This window comes from Cyprinodon tularosa, unplaced genomic scaffold (genome assembly GCF_016077235.1).
Source record: "Cyprinodon tularosa strain WSP-4 unplaced genomic scaffold, ASM1607723v1 ctg112, whole genome shotgun sequence".
Lineage (NCBI taxonomy): Eukaryota > Metazoa > Chordata > Actinopteri > Cyprinodontiformes > Cyprinodontidae > Cyprinodon > Cyprinodon tularosa.
Window position 1 is genome coordinate 1,277,096 of NW_024037916.1, and position 19,944 is coordinate 1,297,039.

At 36.7% G+C, this 19,944-nt stretch overlaps 1 protein-coding gene across 15 annotated transcripts in view; it reads right to left on the bottom strand.

Annotated features, from left to right (window-relative positions):
- Positions 1–497: 497 nt before the first annotated feature.
- si:dkey-21e5.1 (potassium channel subfamily T member 1) overlaps positions 498–19,944 on the bottom strand; it is a 116,048-nt gene continuing 96,601 nt past the window's right edge. For 5 of the 15 annotated variants that reach the window (XM_038300297.1, XM_038300283.1, XM_038300263.1 and 2 more), the window contains 10 exons: positions 17,728–17,829; positions 17,472–17,555; positions 17,272–17,400; positions 13,182–13,202; positions 11,491–11,788; positions 8,815–8,877; positions 8,527–8,577; positions 6,919–6,930; positions 5,460–5,544; positions 498–3,057 (listed from right to left, as the gene is read on the bottom strand). In XM_038300297.1, the coding sequence (XP_038156225.1) occupies positions 2,937–3,057; positions 5,460–5,544; positions 6,919–6,930; positions 8,527–8,577; positions 8,815–8,877; positions 11,491–11,788; positions 13,182–13,202; positions 17,272–17,400; positions 17,472–17,555; positions 17,728–17,829 (966 nt within the window). In that variant the 3' untranslated portion in view covers positions 498–2,936. The remainder of the gene's footprint in view (positions 3,058–5,459; positions 5,545–6,918; positions 6,931–8,526; positions 8,578–8,814; positions 8,878–11,490; positions 11,789–13,181; positions 13,203–17,271; positions 17,401–17,471; positions 17,556–17,727; positions 17,830–19,944) is intronic. The other 10 variants (XM_038300322.1, XM_038300367.1, XM_038300354.1 and 7 more) reach the window with 8 other exon arrangements.

Sequence of the window (19,944 nt, forward strand, 5' to 3'; positions counted from 1 at the left end):
CTGTTGAAAATGACAACATAAACTGATTTTAAATAAAATTAACATTGACACCAAAGCTACTTATGCACTTGGATGGATTCAGATCCAATAAAAGCTTCTTCCAGTCAGAGTATTTGGCTGCATGCAGCATTTATTTGTCCGCATCTGTATGTGCACTTCTCATAAGAAATAGTACAAAATGGATAATCCCTTTTTTTTTTTTTAACAATGATTCAAAAACAAAGTGGAGGTAAACTTATAACATTGGCTTTTCATAACATCAAGACAACATGCACATTCCATTCATATAAATACAGAGTATCAAATAATGGCTCCAACTTGCAAGCAGTTTATTGAGTTATGGGCTTTAAATATGGCAGCAGGACACAGCATTTTTGTCCTGCTAAAAGAAGGAAATGTTTAATTCTTGGCAAGCTTTTTATATCAAAACATGCTTTTAAGAGATAACATGCCCCATGTGTTGGTTAGCTTCTCACATCTGAAGACCCAGCGTGAAGTTTTTTTTTTAGAACTGTCAGAGTTTGGAGTGAGGATCCTGGTACAGTAGGTGTTTCATAAGTCAATCTGTACACTGATATCATCCTCTATCACAGACACTCATTTACTGCCTGTAAACCATTGCTTCTTACTCTGCCAACATTTTTTTGGACCATTTGAAGAAAAGAAAATCTAAGCAATCCCTCATCTATTACTTCCAAGATCATTTCAGATGAGAAATAAAACAGCATACCCAAAATGAAAATCTGCAAACATCTGCAGCCTAAATCATGAATGAATGCATGATGAGTCTTTGCTTCGCAGATTCATATTTTCCATGTTCTACAGATTCAAATTAAAGGGTCAAGCTGTTAGGCCCCACATGTCGCCGCAGAGCTTAGTGCAAAAATATTTCAAGTCCCTTTTCACTTTTCATAGGAACAAAACCGTGTATACAGTTCATATTTACAGTGAATAAAACCAAGATACAGATGAAAAAAAATGGCTCAGGAATTAATACTGAAACGTACACAAAGTGAGGCCTTAACAATTCAAACCAAAGCACTTCATTTTATAAATACATCTGTAAAATAAATGAGAAGAGGTAAATTCTGGATGATGTTTTTAAATTCCTGTGCAAAACATCCTGCTGAGCAGAACTTAAAAGGCATTTTAATGTGTGCTATCCATTCGCTATCAAATTGACCCTGGCTGACATGTTTTTATCAAATCAGAACTCAAAAAGGCAAACAAATATAAAGAATAAACAAAGTTATTTATGATATTTCATGGCTACAGTTGTAATGTGATCATTCTGTGTGGCTTACAGTGCTGGGAAAAAGTATTTGGCCCCTTTCAGACATCTTAATATACTAGAAAAAACAAACAGAGCAATAACTACACCGTTTAATAAATTCTCTAGATTGGTTGCTGTCTGACTTGTAGAATCAAGAATATATTTTAAGTAGGGTTGAAGTTTACAAACAGCAGCACAGATCTTTCTAACATAATGTAAGAAAGGCTGAGAAAATCAGCCACTGGAGTGGGTGTTAAAGCTATTTCTATGGTTTCTGATCCCCAGCAGTGACAGTGCTGCAAGTATAACAAAAAGAAAAAAAACTGACAAATCCTGAGGATGAACCTACTTTTTCACAGCACTGCATCTGCTAAGCATTAACCATCAACTAGATCGATTAGCTTAGCAGAAATGTTACAAATATATGGTTAACACTAAATAGTGGAGCCTTTACACTAAACTAAGCAAACAGTTTGCTAATTTTAGAGCCACATTTAAGAGGCAGCAAATATATTTAAAAAAATTAAAGGAAAATGTTAATTTATCTTCAGGCATCCCATGGATTGAGAAAGAAAACAGATGGAATAAAAATATAAATTTTGAATAAAATTTGAAGATAATGCATTTAGTATTCAGAATAAGCTAATTTTAAATAAATACTTAGGGTCAAACTGCAGCTGGTGTTATAATCAAGACTTAGTTGATTTTAATACAGATCAGGTAACGTGAATCATATATTAACCTCTGTGAAAATACACAGCTATTTTCTACATGATCTTCCTTCTGCAAGTTTACTTTGTGCAAGGTAGCAGCATATGTAGCAAACAGGTCTGAAAATGATAAAAAAAAAAGTCACACAAATTAATACATGACACGATAATAACAATATTTACAAATAAATAAGAGTAAACAACATGGCACAGAATGTGGAGCACACATGAATCCAAACAAGAGGATCACTTGATATTTCATTTTTTTGACCGAAGGGAAAAAATAAAGATGAAACAAATGCTAACTTGGCTAAGAAAGTTGCCCACTTGTGCAATCGCATACTGACAGTTAAAAATGTGCTTGTGAGGAAAAAAATGCCTGTTATAGTCCAAGAATAAATTGAAGGGTCATAATAACAGAAGAAAATCAGCTCTTTAAAAACAAAGCATGGTGTTTGATTTGTGTTTGAGGTGAAGGGGTAGTTTCAAAATATAAGCAGAACCAGGCGGAGAGGCAGTCAGCCTAAACATTGGCACAAGGGTAGCTTCTCCTCTGAGCTAAAACATTGATTGATGCGGTGATTCACTTTTATACACCTGCAAAGGAACCAACCTTAACCATTCGATTAGATCTAATAACGCTGCTGATCCCTGCTCTCAGACTCTGTGGAGGAAGCTGCTTTCACATTCTCTTTTGCCAGAGAGTTTAGTGAAGGGAATGTTTCTAACAGATCGGTGATTGTGTTGACTAGGCACTCTTCATGCATTCTCCTATATCAACTCTGTGGTTGGTCTCACAGGGCTGTTTTTATTTTTATTTTTTTTTTATGTGTTAAAACTCTGGTCTGAGGCTGAGAGACACCTAATGGACATTCACTTTGACCGCCGCCCATGTTAGACCTTCATCTGTGCAACTTATTCCCGCTCTGTTGGTAGCTCGTGGAACAGATTATTTAAAGGTGAGTCTCATTTTTTGTCTCTGTGCCAAAGTCATGTTGGTTTTTGGTGTTTCGACTGTGTCCCATCTGTGAGTCCTCCGGCATGTGTGCCAGTGGGTCCGAGCGAATAATGTACCTGTAAGGACAAGATTCATGATAATTCATTAGCTGCTGTGCCAGTAATAAAAAAGAGGCAGAGATGCAGAGAAACTGCAGCGTTTAAGCTCGACCAGCTGGTTGGAGACTAAAAAAAATATATTTCTCCATCCACTAAACACACAAAAACAGGTTTTTTTTTTTTTTCTTCAACTTTAAAGGTTCTCAAAACCAGTTGGACTATGATGTGTGGATGGCGCTGGCAGACATTAAGCCCACTCTACCCTACACACTTTTGTTCTGTTCTTATTAACAGTTTGGTGAAAACTTCGTTATTCAGTACGAATATAATAGTGGTGTAAAAATATTTCAGTTAATGATTTTATGCTTAACACATTTAATAGTTATTAAATATTGTTTTTAATATAGCATAAGAGTTAAAATAACAACAATGAAACATTCCTTTGTCCATATTTTGAAGTACCTTCTATGGGTTTGCAAAGGAGCCGGGACAGAAGCTAACGCCTTTAGGTCAGCGGGCTATAGGGGGAAAAGCTCGGGAACCTCTGGTCTAAATAGTTCATTTCGCTCTAACTTTAGTCCGTTCTTCATGCTTTTTGGAAAAAATGTTTCTTTTTTCAGAGCTCCCAAGAATACAAACTTATGCCATGTATTTCTTACTATTAAGGTCGGCACTTTCAGACCAAATCTAACTTTAACATTTTTCAATCTGCTTTCATTTTAACAGAATAAAAGCTGGTCATGTTGGTGTTTTTCTTTATATCCTTAACTTGTTACTGCGCTGTAGTAATATAAGATTTCATTTTCACTAAAGATCTCTTTAAACCAGATGCTGTTTGTAGCTCTCTGTGGTGTTGAATATTAAAGAGCTAAAAGTCTGAGGTTCAAGGAGGTCAAATCTCTTTCAATACACTAAAAAAATACATTTTAATCACGTGAAGCTGATCTGATATTCTTATGTGTTCTATTTTACATGTGATAAATATAATAAATGCCTCATTTTTTCCTACACAGTGTTTGCATTTTTTTGAACTTTACAGAACTCACTACAGGACCTCCTTTATTTTTATTTCTATTAGTTTAATTGCTAAGCATGACTAAACTTGATATTAAATATCCACCTATCAAATTAGGTTAGGTAGATATGATGATAGGATGATCTTAACTTAGAAAAATAACATTTAAACAGGATATAATCCAAAACCAGCAGGTTATAGATAATACAAAAAATAAATACACATTGAATATAAACTACTACATCTATTGCTTCATTTTTAACTTGCATTTTAACCTGAATCAACTAGTAAATCATATTTTTTGTGTGTGTATGGATATAAAAAACACATTTTAATGCTGAATATCAGATCATATTTAAAGGCAAAGCATAGTTGAAGAGGCACGTTTTAAGTTAGAGATTATGTACAATGCACAGAAATTTAAGACATCTTTGTGTAAATTCCAGTATATGGCAACAACCACAGTGGCTAGCTGCTTTTTACACTAGTGTTTACCACTTTAGGGAAAATAATCCAATAACTGCCTAAAAGCAGATTATTAATTAAGGTGTCAAACAGAATAAATCTAAACATACCATTTTAAATAAACAAGCTTTGCTTCATGTTGAAAAAGTCTGCTCTGGTCAATGCACAGAAAACTTTAACTGCAAAGTGAAATGCATAGTTTAATTCATTTTTTATGTTTTTTCAAATATAATCCATGGATTTAACTAAAACTAAAAACTAAAAATAAAAAATGAAAAGCGCTTTGTTTGTTTGGTTCGGACCCAAAGCACTTTTTTTTTTGTTCATTTAGTTTGGTTTGCATTCAAATTGTACATTGGCAAGAGGACGTAGACCAAAACCATGGGTGTGACAAGCTTTACTCTCATTGGACAGAAACAGCAGGGCGGGGAAGGGCACAGACATATTTATGGGAGATCTTTATGCAGCTTTGTGCTGTTGTTAGAGCAGCTCATTCAATGGAGATTTAGACATTTTTATTAAAAATTTTGGAATGGCATTTTGCGAGGCAGGAGATCCACTGCAACAGACATTTGATCAGGTATGATTTGGATACCACGTTCACTGCTATGTAGGATTGCTAAAGAGAAGCATACGGTAATTGCTGTAGTTACAGTCCATTTAGAAGCAGATTGAGAGCACCAAAAAGAATTATTAAATTAAAGGTTTGCTAAGTCAATCCAAACCTTCACAAAAGGTCCGGACCAAAGGAGGACACAAACCTGTTTTAAGTAGACCAGTAGGAATACATCCTTAGGAAAAACAAAAATATTCTAGAATAAATGTTTAATTTTTCTGAATCCACTAAAGATTTGAGTTTTAAACAGAAGGAGCTGATGACTCCTGCATCAAACAGCAGAGGATCAAGTAAAGGCTGCTTAAAAAGAAGACCAGGCCTTACACGATGTCATGGAGCTCCAGCATGGTGTCAGGAGGTGGATTGATGAGGACGTAGGACAGCGTGTTCTGGTGGTCGTTCATCTCGTCTAGAAAAAGTGGCAGAGGAGACCGTTAGAGCCGCTCTGGAGCCCTCCCTCGTCCACGTCCATTAAACCACAAATCAGCCAAAATATGGGGCCTCTAACCTCAGAAAGCAAAACATTCCCATATTTAAAATCTAAGTTACGTTTTCAAACAATGTAAAGGAAAAAACCGGACTTGAGTTTAACATTTGAATGACATATTTCATTTTTTAAAAAATATATATGTTTGCAAAGAACATGCACCATAATTGTTACCCTCAATGAAATTAATTTATTCCCAGTCAGTAAAACATTAATTCCATGAGGTAATAATTATAGAACTGATCTTAAAGTTTGGAATATGAGCTCAGTTTTTTTTTTCCTGTTATTTTATAATTCCACCTACATTAAAATCTACATGTAAAAAACATGATTTATTTGTGTATTTTGTGCTTTGCATTGATAATTATTTATGCTTGACTGTGGAAAACTTAAAGAGTAAATATACATTTAAAATTTTGAAAGTTGGTTACAAAACAGTTTAATTGTTTTATTATTTGAAACACGGCATTTAAAGCATCCAGTAAATTATAATAATAAAAAAAATAATACATCAAACACATTTAAAAGGAAAGCACAATGATTTCTAAGGTTGGCAACTTTCATGTCTTAATAAAGTCTGTTGTGAGGTTGCTCGTTTCAGACTCACAATGTTACTATGCTATGTAGGGTGCAAACTGCAGAATGCATCCTAAATTTAATTGCACTCACTTTATCCTGTTGTAAAACAAGTCAGTATGATGGTTTGGGCATGTTCTGCCCAGACCTTATGTTGTGCTCTCTTGAAGTGAAATTCAGTTTTAATAACTGACATTTAATAACTGACTTATAATAAGTTGCTCTAAAAATGACCAGTAAACCATAAATGTGTAGATATGAGATAATATCTAAATGCATGACAACAAACAGAACCATAGGGGGGGAAAAAAAGATAAAAAAAAAAACCTAAAATACCTAAACCTCTTCCTAATTGGTAAGATTCATATTTTTGAAAAACTGAAATAATATTTTTGCAATCACAATAATGTTCAATCTACTCTTTGAAGCAATAGTGTGATATTTGTAAAGTGTTTTAATCATTATCATCTCTATTTCAAAACATTGATTTCTTTTATATATAATAATAAAGTTCAACAGATAAAAATCTTTGAAGTTTAACTTAACAGCCTCATTAATCAGTCATAGAGATCTAATTTAATTTCCTGATATTACTCAGTAGCTATATCAGTGCATGTTGTATTTAGCTATGGTGTTGCGTGCTCTCTGGCTGTGCTTCCTACTGCATCTAGTGACGGGCGGAGGAAGGAAAAGGAGGGGGTGTGTGTCTCCATCACCCACCTGCTTGTGGCCCTTTACAAAGCCAGGCGGTGTGGGAAAGAGAGAAGGGCTAACCGTTACTGGCAGGCCACCCTGTGGAACAAAGGGGAGGCCCACATGCTGCCCGCTGACCCGCACAGAACCACCATGCCCAGCTTCAGAACGGCGCCGACATGCAGACAGCGTCCGCAACAAATGGGGAAACCCCTCCATCCCATCCCCTTCACACCGGAGCTGCAGGCTGGTAGGGCCATGCCACAGGACAGCACACTCAGCCTCCCCGACACCCACCCCGCTGCCGCCCCCACCTCCCCCACAGCCCAAGAGGTGACATGTCACAGACCCACAGACACAGAGGACATGCTCCAGCATCCGTCAGACCGGACCAAACGCAGAGCGACTGAAACCAAACGGAGAGTGAAGCAGAACACATCGGGAGTGTGAGAGTGGAAGAGATCAACCTGCTGGGTCATCTGCTCAAAGTTTAATCCCTTCACTGAGTTTCTGCTCTAATCCTTACTTTATCACACAGTCCTCAGAGTATAGGGATTATACCAAGGCCACAAACAGTACTGCTGATAAATTAATGCTGTAATTTCAGACAAAAAGGCCTTTGCTCTGTACTGATGGTTTACCAATCGACGTACTGGACGTTCATGCAGTAGATTTTTATAGTCTCTTAACAGATAATCAACAATTTTTACTTTTGTTCTACAGAGAGACTTTCCCCTTTATAATTCAAGTCTCTGCAGTAGTGGCACCATTAGTCTTGAAGTAGCAACAAAGGGGTTTATAACTGCTACTGTTTTTCACAACGGCTTCAAAAAATATTCCTGCCTCTTCATTATTTCATTACAAGAGCATGCTGTACTGTTTTATATTTATAATTTTTTTAAAGCATACATGAGTTATTAAGCATGCACAAACACATTTCATAAGGATTCTCACATTTACTTTGCGCATATGCTATTACAGCGCTTTTAGGCATTGTAATAGCCTAAAAGCGATTTATTTATGCACTGTGGAAGAACGGATGCAGGCAAAATATAATTTCTAAGAAATGAATGTTATAAATGTTGTTTAAATGCCCCGTGAGGCTCAGTTCAGGCTTCAGATGGAGAAGAGGAAGCGTTTCCCTCCGTCACGCTTTACAGTTTCAAGCAGACCTTTTCATATGTCAGGCAAACACACCTGCTGTAGCAAAGCCTTAACAAGCTTTAAAGTCTCTTTCTTTTTGAGCCTGGCAATAAAGACCATGGTATAAATCTACGATACACTCTGAGGTCCACTGCCGTTTGGAGATAAAGGGACGCTATAATGTAATTCAAGATTAAGATCAAAAGAAATTTGGAGTCTGAGTCTAAGCTTCCATCCACAGACATAATGCACTCCACTCCACTCTTTAAGCCATACTCTGATGCCCTGCGGGAATCTAGCCATTTGGGACGTCACCTCACAGGGACACAATGCAGCAAAGGCCAGATAGACAGAGACAGAAAGTGAGACAGGAGAGTAAGAATTTGGCTGCTGATCTACCGCTCATTCTGGCAGGAAACACACATGGAGAGAAACACCCACACGCCCCACACTCATGCAGAGGAGTTGCAGTACTGTGATCAACCAGCTAACCTGACGGCCTTGTCCCCTCTGTATACGGCTGCTCTGAAATATCCTGCAACTCTAAGCAATGGCATTCACTGTTAACTTCAAACTCCTTTTTTTTTTTTTTACAATAACCTGTAAATTGTTTACGTATCAGAATAAAAATGACTACAAACTAGTTCTTTATAATCTTGAATCAATTCAAATCGCTAAGCTTTACTGGATGCTGGCAAAAAGGAAATCAAATGCTTTCTCCACTTTAGACATAAGCACTGACATTTTGTAGATGTATGGGTTATAAATGACATAGTTTACCTTGCAAATATCCTAGATTTACTCGATTCATGACATCGCTCGCAGTGAGATTAGAAACATCCTCTACAAGCCACAAAGGGGGGAGACAGAGGAGTCAGAGAAAGACGGAGAAAAAACAAAAGGAAGAAGTAATCAAAAGATCAGGCAGGCAGTGAAACCTTTCTTTTTATGACAGGTGAGAGCAAAGCAAAGAAGCCATGCATTGCTGTGTGTGCACGGAAACAACACCAGATGATTTGTTTGGGATTTTATGCATGTTGTCATCCTGCAGCAAATGTGCACAAACCATGTTAAAATGCTAGAGTTTTGTGATCATTCTTGTGCAATGTGCTTTTTGATTAAATTCCAGCAATCAGTCTTTTTGAGTAAATATAAATATCAACTGTCCTAGAAAAAGCTTCAGGATATTTGGTTGTTTGCATTCTTCAGTTATAGTTTGATATGATAGTTTAGCAGAATTTGGAACCATAGGGACATTACTATAACTGGATGCCTCTTCATAATTAATAAAAAGACTAGATGCACATGACCAGCCATGCTTTCTATATATGTCTGGGCTACAAGACGGGAGACCATTTCTAGACACTATGTTCTCTCAAATAAACACAATCCTCACATTAAAATACGGCAGTAGAAGCATCCTGATCCAAGGCTATTTTTCTTTAACTTTTTTTCCGAAACCAGACTTTTTCATAAAGTTAATGTAATCTGTAACAATTTTACGTATCATTCAGTTTTATCTGAAGGCTTCAGGGGAAAGCTAAATGCCTGATTTATTAATTTATTTATTTTTACTATTGGCATCTATCTCAGAAAGATGCTGACAGTCTAACCAAAAATGACTGAATGCTGAAATCTTTCTTTACCATCAGAAAAAAACTGACATTTTAAGAGGAAAGTGAGTATTTATTATCGCTTTATTCACGTTGAACACAGAAGTTTATGGGTAAAACCCATCTGGGGTGCGATTCCGTTGCTTTTAAACATGAAGCTGAAAAAAGAAAATTAATGAAACTGAGCAGAGGAGAAATCAGGTCAAATGCAGCGCACTCAATGTTTAATGCGCCTGCACCGTCATGCATTTTATGATCATGTTTGTATGATTACGTGTGTGAAGGATGACTTGGATGATTTTAAAGAGGGTTACCATTATGATGCGATTTTCTGAAGAACCATGTTACATCTTGATATTCATTATATTCAATATGAAGAGAAATGGATGCGTTTAAAAAAGGGGCTGAAGCACAGATTGGAGTTTTAAACACAGCTGATCGCACAACAGAATAATTTAACTGGTTGAGTTGAGCCTCAGTGGGCAAACGTTCTTTTCTACCTTGGAAACTGTTTGAATCTTAAAGATTTGAACCTTAAAGATATGTTTAAACCTAAAAGTTTTCTAGTTTTAGTTTTAATGTTATTATAAGGTAAGTAGTTGGACCTGCTAAGAAACATTTTAAGTAGTATGAACAAGAACATAGACGAGTAGAGTCACTAAAACCATTTAAACAGAATAGGGGTCTCATGAAAAACTATCCTTGTATTCTTTTTTTTTTTAGCAAAATTAATCTAGTGCCTTACAAGATAAACAGATGTGGAAAGAAAATATTTTTCTAATGGAAGCAGGTGTTGTCGGCAAAGTTCTAGCTGGCAAAATTAACCTAATGGCTTTCTAACAAGCAATATGAAAACAAATTGAATTGGGAATAATTAAAATGTTTCTTATTTTAGTGTGTGTCCTGACTTATTAAAAAATTTTCATAGAAAATCCTGTCTGGGTAGTTTTACTTTTGAGTCAATCTAGATAGATGAAGATTTAAAAAAAAAGCCTGTTGGGTGATTTTTGCATAGTTTGATTTACAGAGAGTTTATTTGAGAGTTTAGTAGTGGTGTAAATATGTGACAACATGTGATTCAGCCGCTGTAATGTTTTGCAGATATTTTTGACTCCTTTGGTCAAACTAATGGATACAGGTTGACTGGTGTGTAAAATCTGGATATGTTATAGAGTAGAATAAATTATAAGCTATATAACTGTGTCTCCCCACACCATTGAAATTGAAGGGTTACAGAAAAGCATTAGGTTAGCACTGGAATCAGTTTGCTGATAACAAACACCACTTTGGTTTTCTACAAACGAAAAATCAGTTCTCTGTGGGCTTAAATGAGTCACACTGATTATCTGGATGAGAGTTAGTTGGAGATTTAAAAAATGCATATCAAAAATCAGGTAAAAATAATCTAAAATCCAGCGATCTCTGGAAAAGTCTTAAAGTTAGTCCTACAATGAAATAGTTTCTAAGTTTGCATTAGTGAGCTGTAATTTTCAGATAATTAAAATCATGTAAAACAAGTTAACAAGTCTTTTCTGTTACTCTTTTTTTTCTAGCGCCTGAATTTGTCCCTTCATCTTGGTAAAGTTTGCTCACTGAGTTTAAAGTCAACCAACTATATTATGTCTGCTCCAAAACTGCAATTTAAAATCAAAATGTGTTCTGAGCTACGACTCCAATCTGCTAACATTCACAGCTGCATCAACAGATTATGGATACATTCAATGACACAAACAGCTTTATCAGGTTCCGTCAACATTAACTCAATTTTGATGAATGTTATCACAACTACAATTGTGAAGTGATTTTTAGTGTTAGTCATCTTGTTGTGAGCTGTTGCACTCACCGTATCCCACAACTGGAAGCCCTAGATGCTTCATGCGGTTTTTGACCAGCTCGGACAGCTCCTGCCTCTCAGAGCGCCGATACAGATTGAGTCTCTGCTGCGAAATGCGCTCTGCTCTGCTTGGCGGTTTGGTGCTCTTCCTGCTCAGCCGTCGAGCCCACTGCATGCTCTTTTTCCTCAGCAGCGGATGCTCTGATTGGTCACTGGTGGTGGAGTTTCTGTGAGCTGTCTTCTCTTTCCAGGACTCTCCTCGGTCCCGGTGCTCCTCTCCATGCTCTGCGTTGATGGACACCTGAGACTGTAGTAGCAGAGAGGAGATACCTTTCAATGTGACTTTGAAAGCAAAACCAGGCTGTCTTTCAAAGGTTTTAGGTGGTAATATACACTATATTGCCAAAAGTATTTGCTCACCTGCCTTGACTCACATATGAGCTTAAGTGACATCCCGTTCCTAATCCATAGGGTTCAATATGACGTCGGTCCACCCTTTGCAGCTAGAACAGCTTCAACTCTTCTGGGAAGGCTGTCCACAAGGTTTAGGAGTGTGTTTATGGGAATTTTTGACCATTCTTCCAGAAGCGCATTTGTGAGGTCGCACACTGATGTTGGACGAGAAGGCCTGGCTCTCAGTCTCCGCTCTAATTCATCCCAAAGGTGTTCTATCGGGTTGAGGTCAGGACTCTGTGCAGGCCAGTCAAGTTCATCCACACCAGACTCTGTCATCCATGTCTTTATGGACCTTGCTTTGTGCACTGGTGCACAGTCATGTTGGAAGAGGAAGGGGCCAGCTCCAAACTGTTCCCACAAAGTTGGGAGCATGGAATTGTCCAAAATGTCTTGGTATGCTGAAGCATTCAGAGTTCCTTTCACTGGAACTAAGGGGCCAAGCCCAGCTCCTGAAAAACAACCTCACACCATAATCCCCCCTCCACCAAACTTTACACTTGGCACAATGCAGTCAGACAAGTACCGTTCTCCTGGCAACCGCCAAACCCAGACCCGTCCATCAGATTGCCAGATGGAGAAGCGCGATTCGTCACTCCAGAGAACGCGTCTCCACTGCTCTAGAGTCCAGTGGCGGCGTGCTTTACACCACCGCATCCGACGCTTTGCATTGCACTTGGTGATGTATGGCTTGGATGCAGCTGCTCGACCATGGAAACCCATTCCATGAAGCTCTCTGCGCACTGTTCTTGAGCTAATCTGAAGGCCACATGAAGTTTGGAGGTCTGTAGTGATTGACTCTGCAGAAAGTTGGCGACCTCTTCGCACTATGCGCGTCAGCATCCGCTGACCCCGCTCCGTCAGTTTACGTGGCCTACCACTTCGTGGCTGAGTTGCTGTCGTTCCCAAACACTTCCATTTTCTTATAATACAGCTGACAGTTGACTGTGGAATATTTAGGAGCGAGGAAATTTCACGACTGGATTTGTTGCACAGGTGGCATCCTATCACAGTTCCACGCTGGAATTCACTGAGCTCCTGAGAGCGACCCATTCTTTCACAAATGTTTGTAAAAACAGTCTGCATGCCTAGGTGCTTGAATTTATACACCTGTGGCCATGGAAGTGATTGGAACACCTGATTCCAATAATTTGGATGGGTGAGCAAATACTTTTGGCAATATAGTGTATCTTTAATGTTTTCTCTGCCTTCTACAAACCAACTGGATAATCAGACCATAGACTTACCTGTGCATTACTGTCCTTCCTCTGTAAGAGAAGGACATCCAAACAAAGAAAACGTAATGTAAGATGAAGCATTCAAAGCAAATTAAATCATTCAAAGCTTAAAAATATGCTCAATGAATAGTAAATATAGCATATTTACTATTTGATGCTGAGCCACAGGAAATTAACAAAAGCTTGATAAATTTAACTCAAAACTGCTTCGCAAAAATAATCTACAACTCAATCATTTTATCCTTTTATTCATTTATATTTTTGGTACATGACTTTATTCCTAACCCACCCAGAGGTAAGTTTCATATTCATGTTGACATTTGGTATTTTAAGTAAATTTCTATATTTTACTCAAAGCCTATGGTAAGGAAATGTGATTTATGATTAGGAAGGAAGGAAGGAAGGAAGGAAGGAAGGAAGGAAGGAAGGAAGGAAGGAAGGAAGGAAGGAACTTCATACATAAAAAAAATATTTTTATTTTTTATTTTAACTTCTAATTTTCTTTATTACATAGTTTTTTTTTTTTTTTTCTCTTTAAATGCTTAAAGACTCTGTATTCTCTAAAAATGATTAAAAAGAAGAGAATAAAATAAAAATGTTAGCCCGTTGGTTAGTTGTGCTGTTTTCAGAAGATGCTGTATTAATGTATTAAGGATAAATGCACATGAGATAGAAAGCTGAAATAACCAGTTTGGATTAAAAGTGTCAATAGAAAGCTGAAATAACCAGTTTGTTCTAAAAGCGTCACCCTTAAATAAAGTTTTCCCTCCTCTTCACTTCAGTTCAACAATCAATGCTCTGGAATACAAAATTGCCATTTATTTTTGGGGATTTTATTACCTTAGAGATAAGTTTCAATGATCATATTGAGGCAACTTAACTGTCCAACTATTCCCAAATGAATTTTTTGTAAAATCATTACATCTCTAATTGGCAATGGCTTGGCAAGCATCTAGTGTTACATCCAACAAATGAAACAATGGAATCTGATGAAGAGAGGTGGGAAAAAGAGATGTTCTCCTGATCTGCTAGACTGCTCCTTCAGCAGAAGACTCCTCCTACCCAGATGCACCACAGAGCGCCCCAGGAAATCATTCCTACCTGTGGTCATCAACCTATATAACGCCTACATCAAGTGATTCGAGATATTGAACTGGAAAGGGCTTCAACACAGTTTTTAAAGGGCTGCAAACTTAAGAAACCAGATTGTTTGACATATTTCATTTAGCATCTTTGCTCCTCTTAGAGGTTTTGTCATTCTTCCTGTGAATTGTAAAAAAAAAAAAAAAAAAAAAAGACAGTTAATCTTGGCCATCTTACTTATATAACACAATCCTGGAATTATATTAGTTGTATTTTAACTTATTTCCACTGTGTGTTGGAATTGGCAAAAGGCTAAACTAACCTTGCTCTATTTTATTCAGATTAAATTAAACAAAATAAACTATAACTGACAAGTAAAGCGAAAAACGAAATCACCCAGACTTCAACTTAATTTTCCCTCTAGGTTTTGTTTTAGTTTTCAGCTGCAGCTTCCGCTTATTACAGCAACTAACGAAGCAAACAAACTAAAGAAACCAATTTAGAGAGTAGTGTAATAAAAGCAAGCAGAGAAGGTATGAAAAAAGTTATAATTAAAGCATAATCGTGAAAGGGTAAAGATAAACCAAATCAAGACACCTCCTGGTATATATATATATATATATATATATATATATATATATATATATATATATATATATATATATATATATATATATATATATATATATATATATATATACATATATACACTGTAAGCAATTGCTGTAAATTTACAGCAAATTTTCAACACTAAAATACTGTTTTCTTGTTTAACAGTTCAGTACTGTAAAAGGCAATGCATTGTGGGCTTCTTAACTTGGAGCAACAGGACAGAGGCCGTAAACGGTATGCGGCTGTTTTAAATAACGGGATACTACAGTATTTTCTTAAAAAATTTCCAGAAGACGACTAGAGAACACACAACGTGCTACCATCTGTCTTCATCACAACGATTCCAGCCTTGCATCTAAAAAATGTAGCGGTACGTAAATCAAAATCTTTTTTTCTTTGCCTCTGTGTTTCCTATTTTATTTATATTGCCAAGAATGTTTGATATAGGCTAACGCTCAGGAGTTTGTCTAGCTAGGCTATATGTAAGCTATCAGTGATGCTTAGATTTGAATAGGGTAGTCAATATTCTACTATATTCTACTCTACTTCTCTACTATTTTGTTTTTGTTAAATCTTGGTTAACTATAATATACAGTAGCCGGACGACAGCTTACACACAGGCATGCACACCCCCCCACACACACACGCACACACACAGGGTATTGGACCTCATTAGAATCCCATTTGCTGTCACTTTACTCCACTCTGATCTTAGACTATTTTTACGATTTTAGGCGCTTCATTGGTATAAATCCAGAGAGAAGGACAAAGGCCAAAAGGGGGAAGGTTGTCTCCAAGAAGAAAAGTGTGATCCTCCAGAAGAAGTTTTCCACAGTCAACACACAGGTCTCCTCCACACATGCTCCTGAAGAAACTCCTTGACTTCGAATAGGACTTCACATAGATCAGTGAGTTTTCCTTAATCTTGCTGTCTGTCCATGTGTTGTTTTGACAATCTGGCATTGCCACATTAAGCCACAACAATTTATTAGTTTTATAAGCATTAGCTTGGAGAGTATATTGCACATTCCTGATTGTATAATATTTGTTTGTTATTGTTTGACAGTGGCTCCACTAGAATAATACTGCAGAAGAACAGTGGCTAACAAACGGAAAATCTTTCCTGGATCCACAAGATTTGAATCAGGGTGGTTCACACCCACCCAGATTCCCGGGAATACTACTACCTCACAGGACTACTTTAAGAAGTAAAGTACAGTTTCTTCCCTAAATGTTCTCTTTTATCCATATTACTGTAATGATGTATAAATCCACATGTTCTAACTGTACTGTAATAGATTTGAAATGGCCTTGATGCACTTTTTCAAAATGTTCTTACGTTTGTTTTCCACATGTTGTCAATTCTGCATACAGTATTCTGCATTTTCACAGACATCAGAAAATACATTGCAGATTACATAATATACATCTTTTAAGTGGAGTTTAGAGGAAAATTGTAATCTATCTCACAGGGCTATTTTAAGAGGAAAAACACATGCTGGTTTGCTGAATGTTTTTACTCATGATAAAAAAGGTCTTAATGTTCCTACTTTGAAGTAGTCTTAATAATGTTTAAACTCTTATTTCCTCTGTATTTGTTGTGTTGGTGTGTAAAAGACAATGTTAAATAATATTGACATTGGCTCAAAGTCAGCTAGTCAGCTGTCTCTGTTTGCTACTCGAAATATCTTCTCAGCATCACCCACCACGGTTTATTTTCTGGGGAGGTTTTTCTCAATTTTTTGAAAGTAGCAATATTCAGTATTATATTGCCTTTTGAAATAAATTATTTTGATTCTTTTTGATTTGATTGCTTATTTTGCACAATATTCATAATAATGCTTGAGCAACTGTCTGTTGAATAATGAAGCTCTTATATTGATTGCATGTATTCAAGGTTGATATTTTAGGAAACTGCTAAACTGAATTGTTGTATTGTGTATCTACTGTGCCTCTACAGTAAACTTAAACAGAATATTATTGTAATTTCCAAATAATATAAATATGATGCATTTATTTTTTTATGTATTAGACAGTGAAATCATTAAACAGTGAGAAAACAGACTACTACTGTAAAGTCAATTTACGGTATGAAAACCCTAAAATTACAGTATATCGCTGGTGTCCTAGCTGCCAGCTCTTTACCGTAACTCATAGAAATACAGAAATATACCGTATTTCTGGTTTACGGTCTACTACTGTAAAATCAATTTACGGATGAATACCTTAAAAATAACGGTATATTGCTGGCGTCTCTGCTGCCAGCTCTTTACTGTTATTTTACAGGACAATTACTTACAGTGTATATATATATATATATATATAATTATATTTTTTGTTGTATATTAATGTCAGATTTGATGCATCGGCTGGGATCTGACATGAGCGAATTCATCAAACTTACCTCCGACGTTGAGAACATGTGGGACTCAGTGCGATAGATGCCGATGGGAATCTCTGCACTGGAAGAACAAAATTTCTGGAAAAGCCGCCCATAAGTTCTGATCCACAAGTCCTCCTCTGTGATCTTCATCTGAGGAAGGAAGACTAAGCTTTTAGCCTGCACATGTTTATCCAGTCAAACTCTCAGGCCTTTTTACTTACAACACACAGGTAACCAGAGCCGGGTGTGGTGTCCAGGCCAAGGAGAAGTCTTATAATAGCGATCATGTAGTCCTTAACAAATGACTGTCAAGAGAGGAAAAAATAGTCCAGATGAGAATTTACCACTAAATTAACTGATAAAAGCTACAAGAAGACTAGTTAGTCTACTTCTAGGTCCGTACTTGCCTTAGGTCTAGAACTAGTTTGATCTTTTCTGTAAAGAGAGAATGTTAAACGCCAGGGTGGGTTATCTCACCTGGTATAGCAGCGTGTCGAGCATGCTGATACTGAACACCCGGCCGGCAGCGAATGGCAGCCGGAACATGAAGGCCAGGTTGGAGCCCTTATCTCTCTCAATCTGAAAAACGAGACAAAATGTAGAAAAAGTAGAAACTTGGACAAATTTCCAGGTTATTAGACAGGTGCATTTTATTTTGCATAACATGTAAGCTGAAAGGAAACAGACGGCAGGTTTGGACGCATCTTTCAACTGAAATGTGAAGGTACAGTAGCAGCCATTAAAAATGACCCTTCCCAGGCAAATTGCAGCCGAATAGCAGCCCACTTTCCTGCAAGTCCCAGCAAAACCCCCTCAAACTTCCAGCCACTTCAGCCACTTCCAGCCACTGCAGTGACCCCCTCCTTCTCCTGGGAGTGCATATTTTTTACTCTGACTCCACCCTTTCAAGGAATTACAGGGTCTGTCATGATTTGTGGATATTAAAATCTAAAAATTTTTATATCCACAAATCATGACAGAAAGAATATTCTAGCACAAAGATTGATGTTTAAAAAAGCATTGTAGCGGACTAGCCAAGGACCAGCCAAGGGCCCATCAGGGAAAGTGGGGAAATTTTGAATGGCTACTATGGTAATTTTCTTAAAAAGTCTGATTTACTTTTTTGTTTGTTTGATATGATAGAAACAAACAAATTAAGAAAACCACAAGGGACTTTTGATTAAAATTATAAAACAGCATATATTTGCCTATTTGGAGAGGCAGGATCAGAAATGATCCATAGACATTTTTTTTTAATGGAAGGTAAATGCCAAACGTTTGCAGACAATGCCAAAACATGATAGATTTTCAGGATGAATTAAATCAGTAAATCCAAACGTTTCTCTCATTGCACATCAGACCATTTCTAAATAAATGCTAACAATAAGGCTTATCTTTTGGATTGACCAGACTAATGACAGACATAATGTCAATGCTTCTTTAGATAATCATCCTGTTTCTTCAGATAATATGCTGTTAGAATGAAGCCAAGTCTACAAAAATACTAATTTCATTTTGTTCCAAGTATAAACTAATTTATAGAACATTTATCTGTTTTCCAAACCTATGGCCTATTGTGTTCCATTGGCCAAGCCTTTGTTGTTTTTATTAGCTGTTCTATTATGCGTTCTTTTGTTCTTACCCACAGAAAGGTCCTCTAGTCTATTTTTATATGTTAAAATACACCATTTGTTTTGCTAATATGAACTTTGTTCACCCTCCTTTAATTCTGTAGGATGAACTCCTATTCCTGTTTTTAGTAAATTAGACCTCAAAGTGATCCTGATTACATTGGGAATTTCTTGTTATAAGGGAGTGGTTTCTCTCTACTGTTGCCATATGCTTGCTTGGTCAGAATGACTCAGTGGAGAATGTTACACTTCTTTAGATAACTTTCTCCCAACTGGCAATATATTGCTTTTTTTGTATTGAACTGGACTGTATATAGTTAGATATCACTATTTTTATACATGTAGATCTTACTGGATTCAAATGGAGTATTTTGAATTTGATTTTTAACAAATGTAGAATCTTTAAATGGTTTAAGAACTAATCTGGTTATGTTTAAAAAATGTAATTGAGAAAAAAATCTATAGTAAACTAGCAATATAAAAATAAATTCAATTTAGCTGCCTTTGATTAATATCAATTAGACTGTTAATGCTTAAATGGTCTAATGTCACTGTGTTAATAAAAGAAAAAAAAGGTCAATCTGGTTTCTTGTTTTTAAATCAAATAAAAAAAACATAAATTGTAGGAAAAGCATATTAATTGAGCATATTAATTGGGTTTTACTTTACACTCTGTTTAGATTAAATACACAGTTAAAGAGAATTGTGACCCAAAAATGAAGTGATACTAAAAGGGAAATGCAGGGTCATTTATTGCACCAATGCCAGTTATAAACAGTACATAAACAGAGTAAATATCAAGAAAAGCACATTGCTACTTGGTTGCAGGAATACTGCAGCAATAGACATCAGTTTGCTCCACTTTTCTGCAGTGAAGAGGATAAGCTCTGCCTTGACCTGAGCTCTAAAGCTGATGGACATCTAGGCTGGCCTGCCCAAGCAACGACTGCTGTGATCTGAGGATTTCTTCGACAACTTAACTCAAATGAGAAACGTCTGAATTCACTGGAAAAGTCCTGTCAGAGGGCCTGATATGTTACAGACGGAGCTGGACATTGAAGGA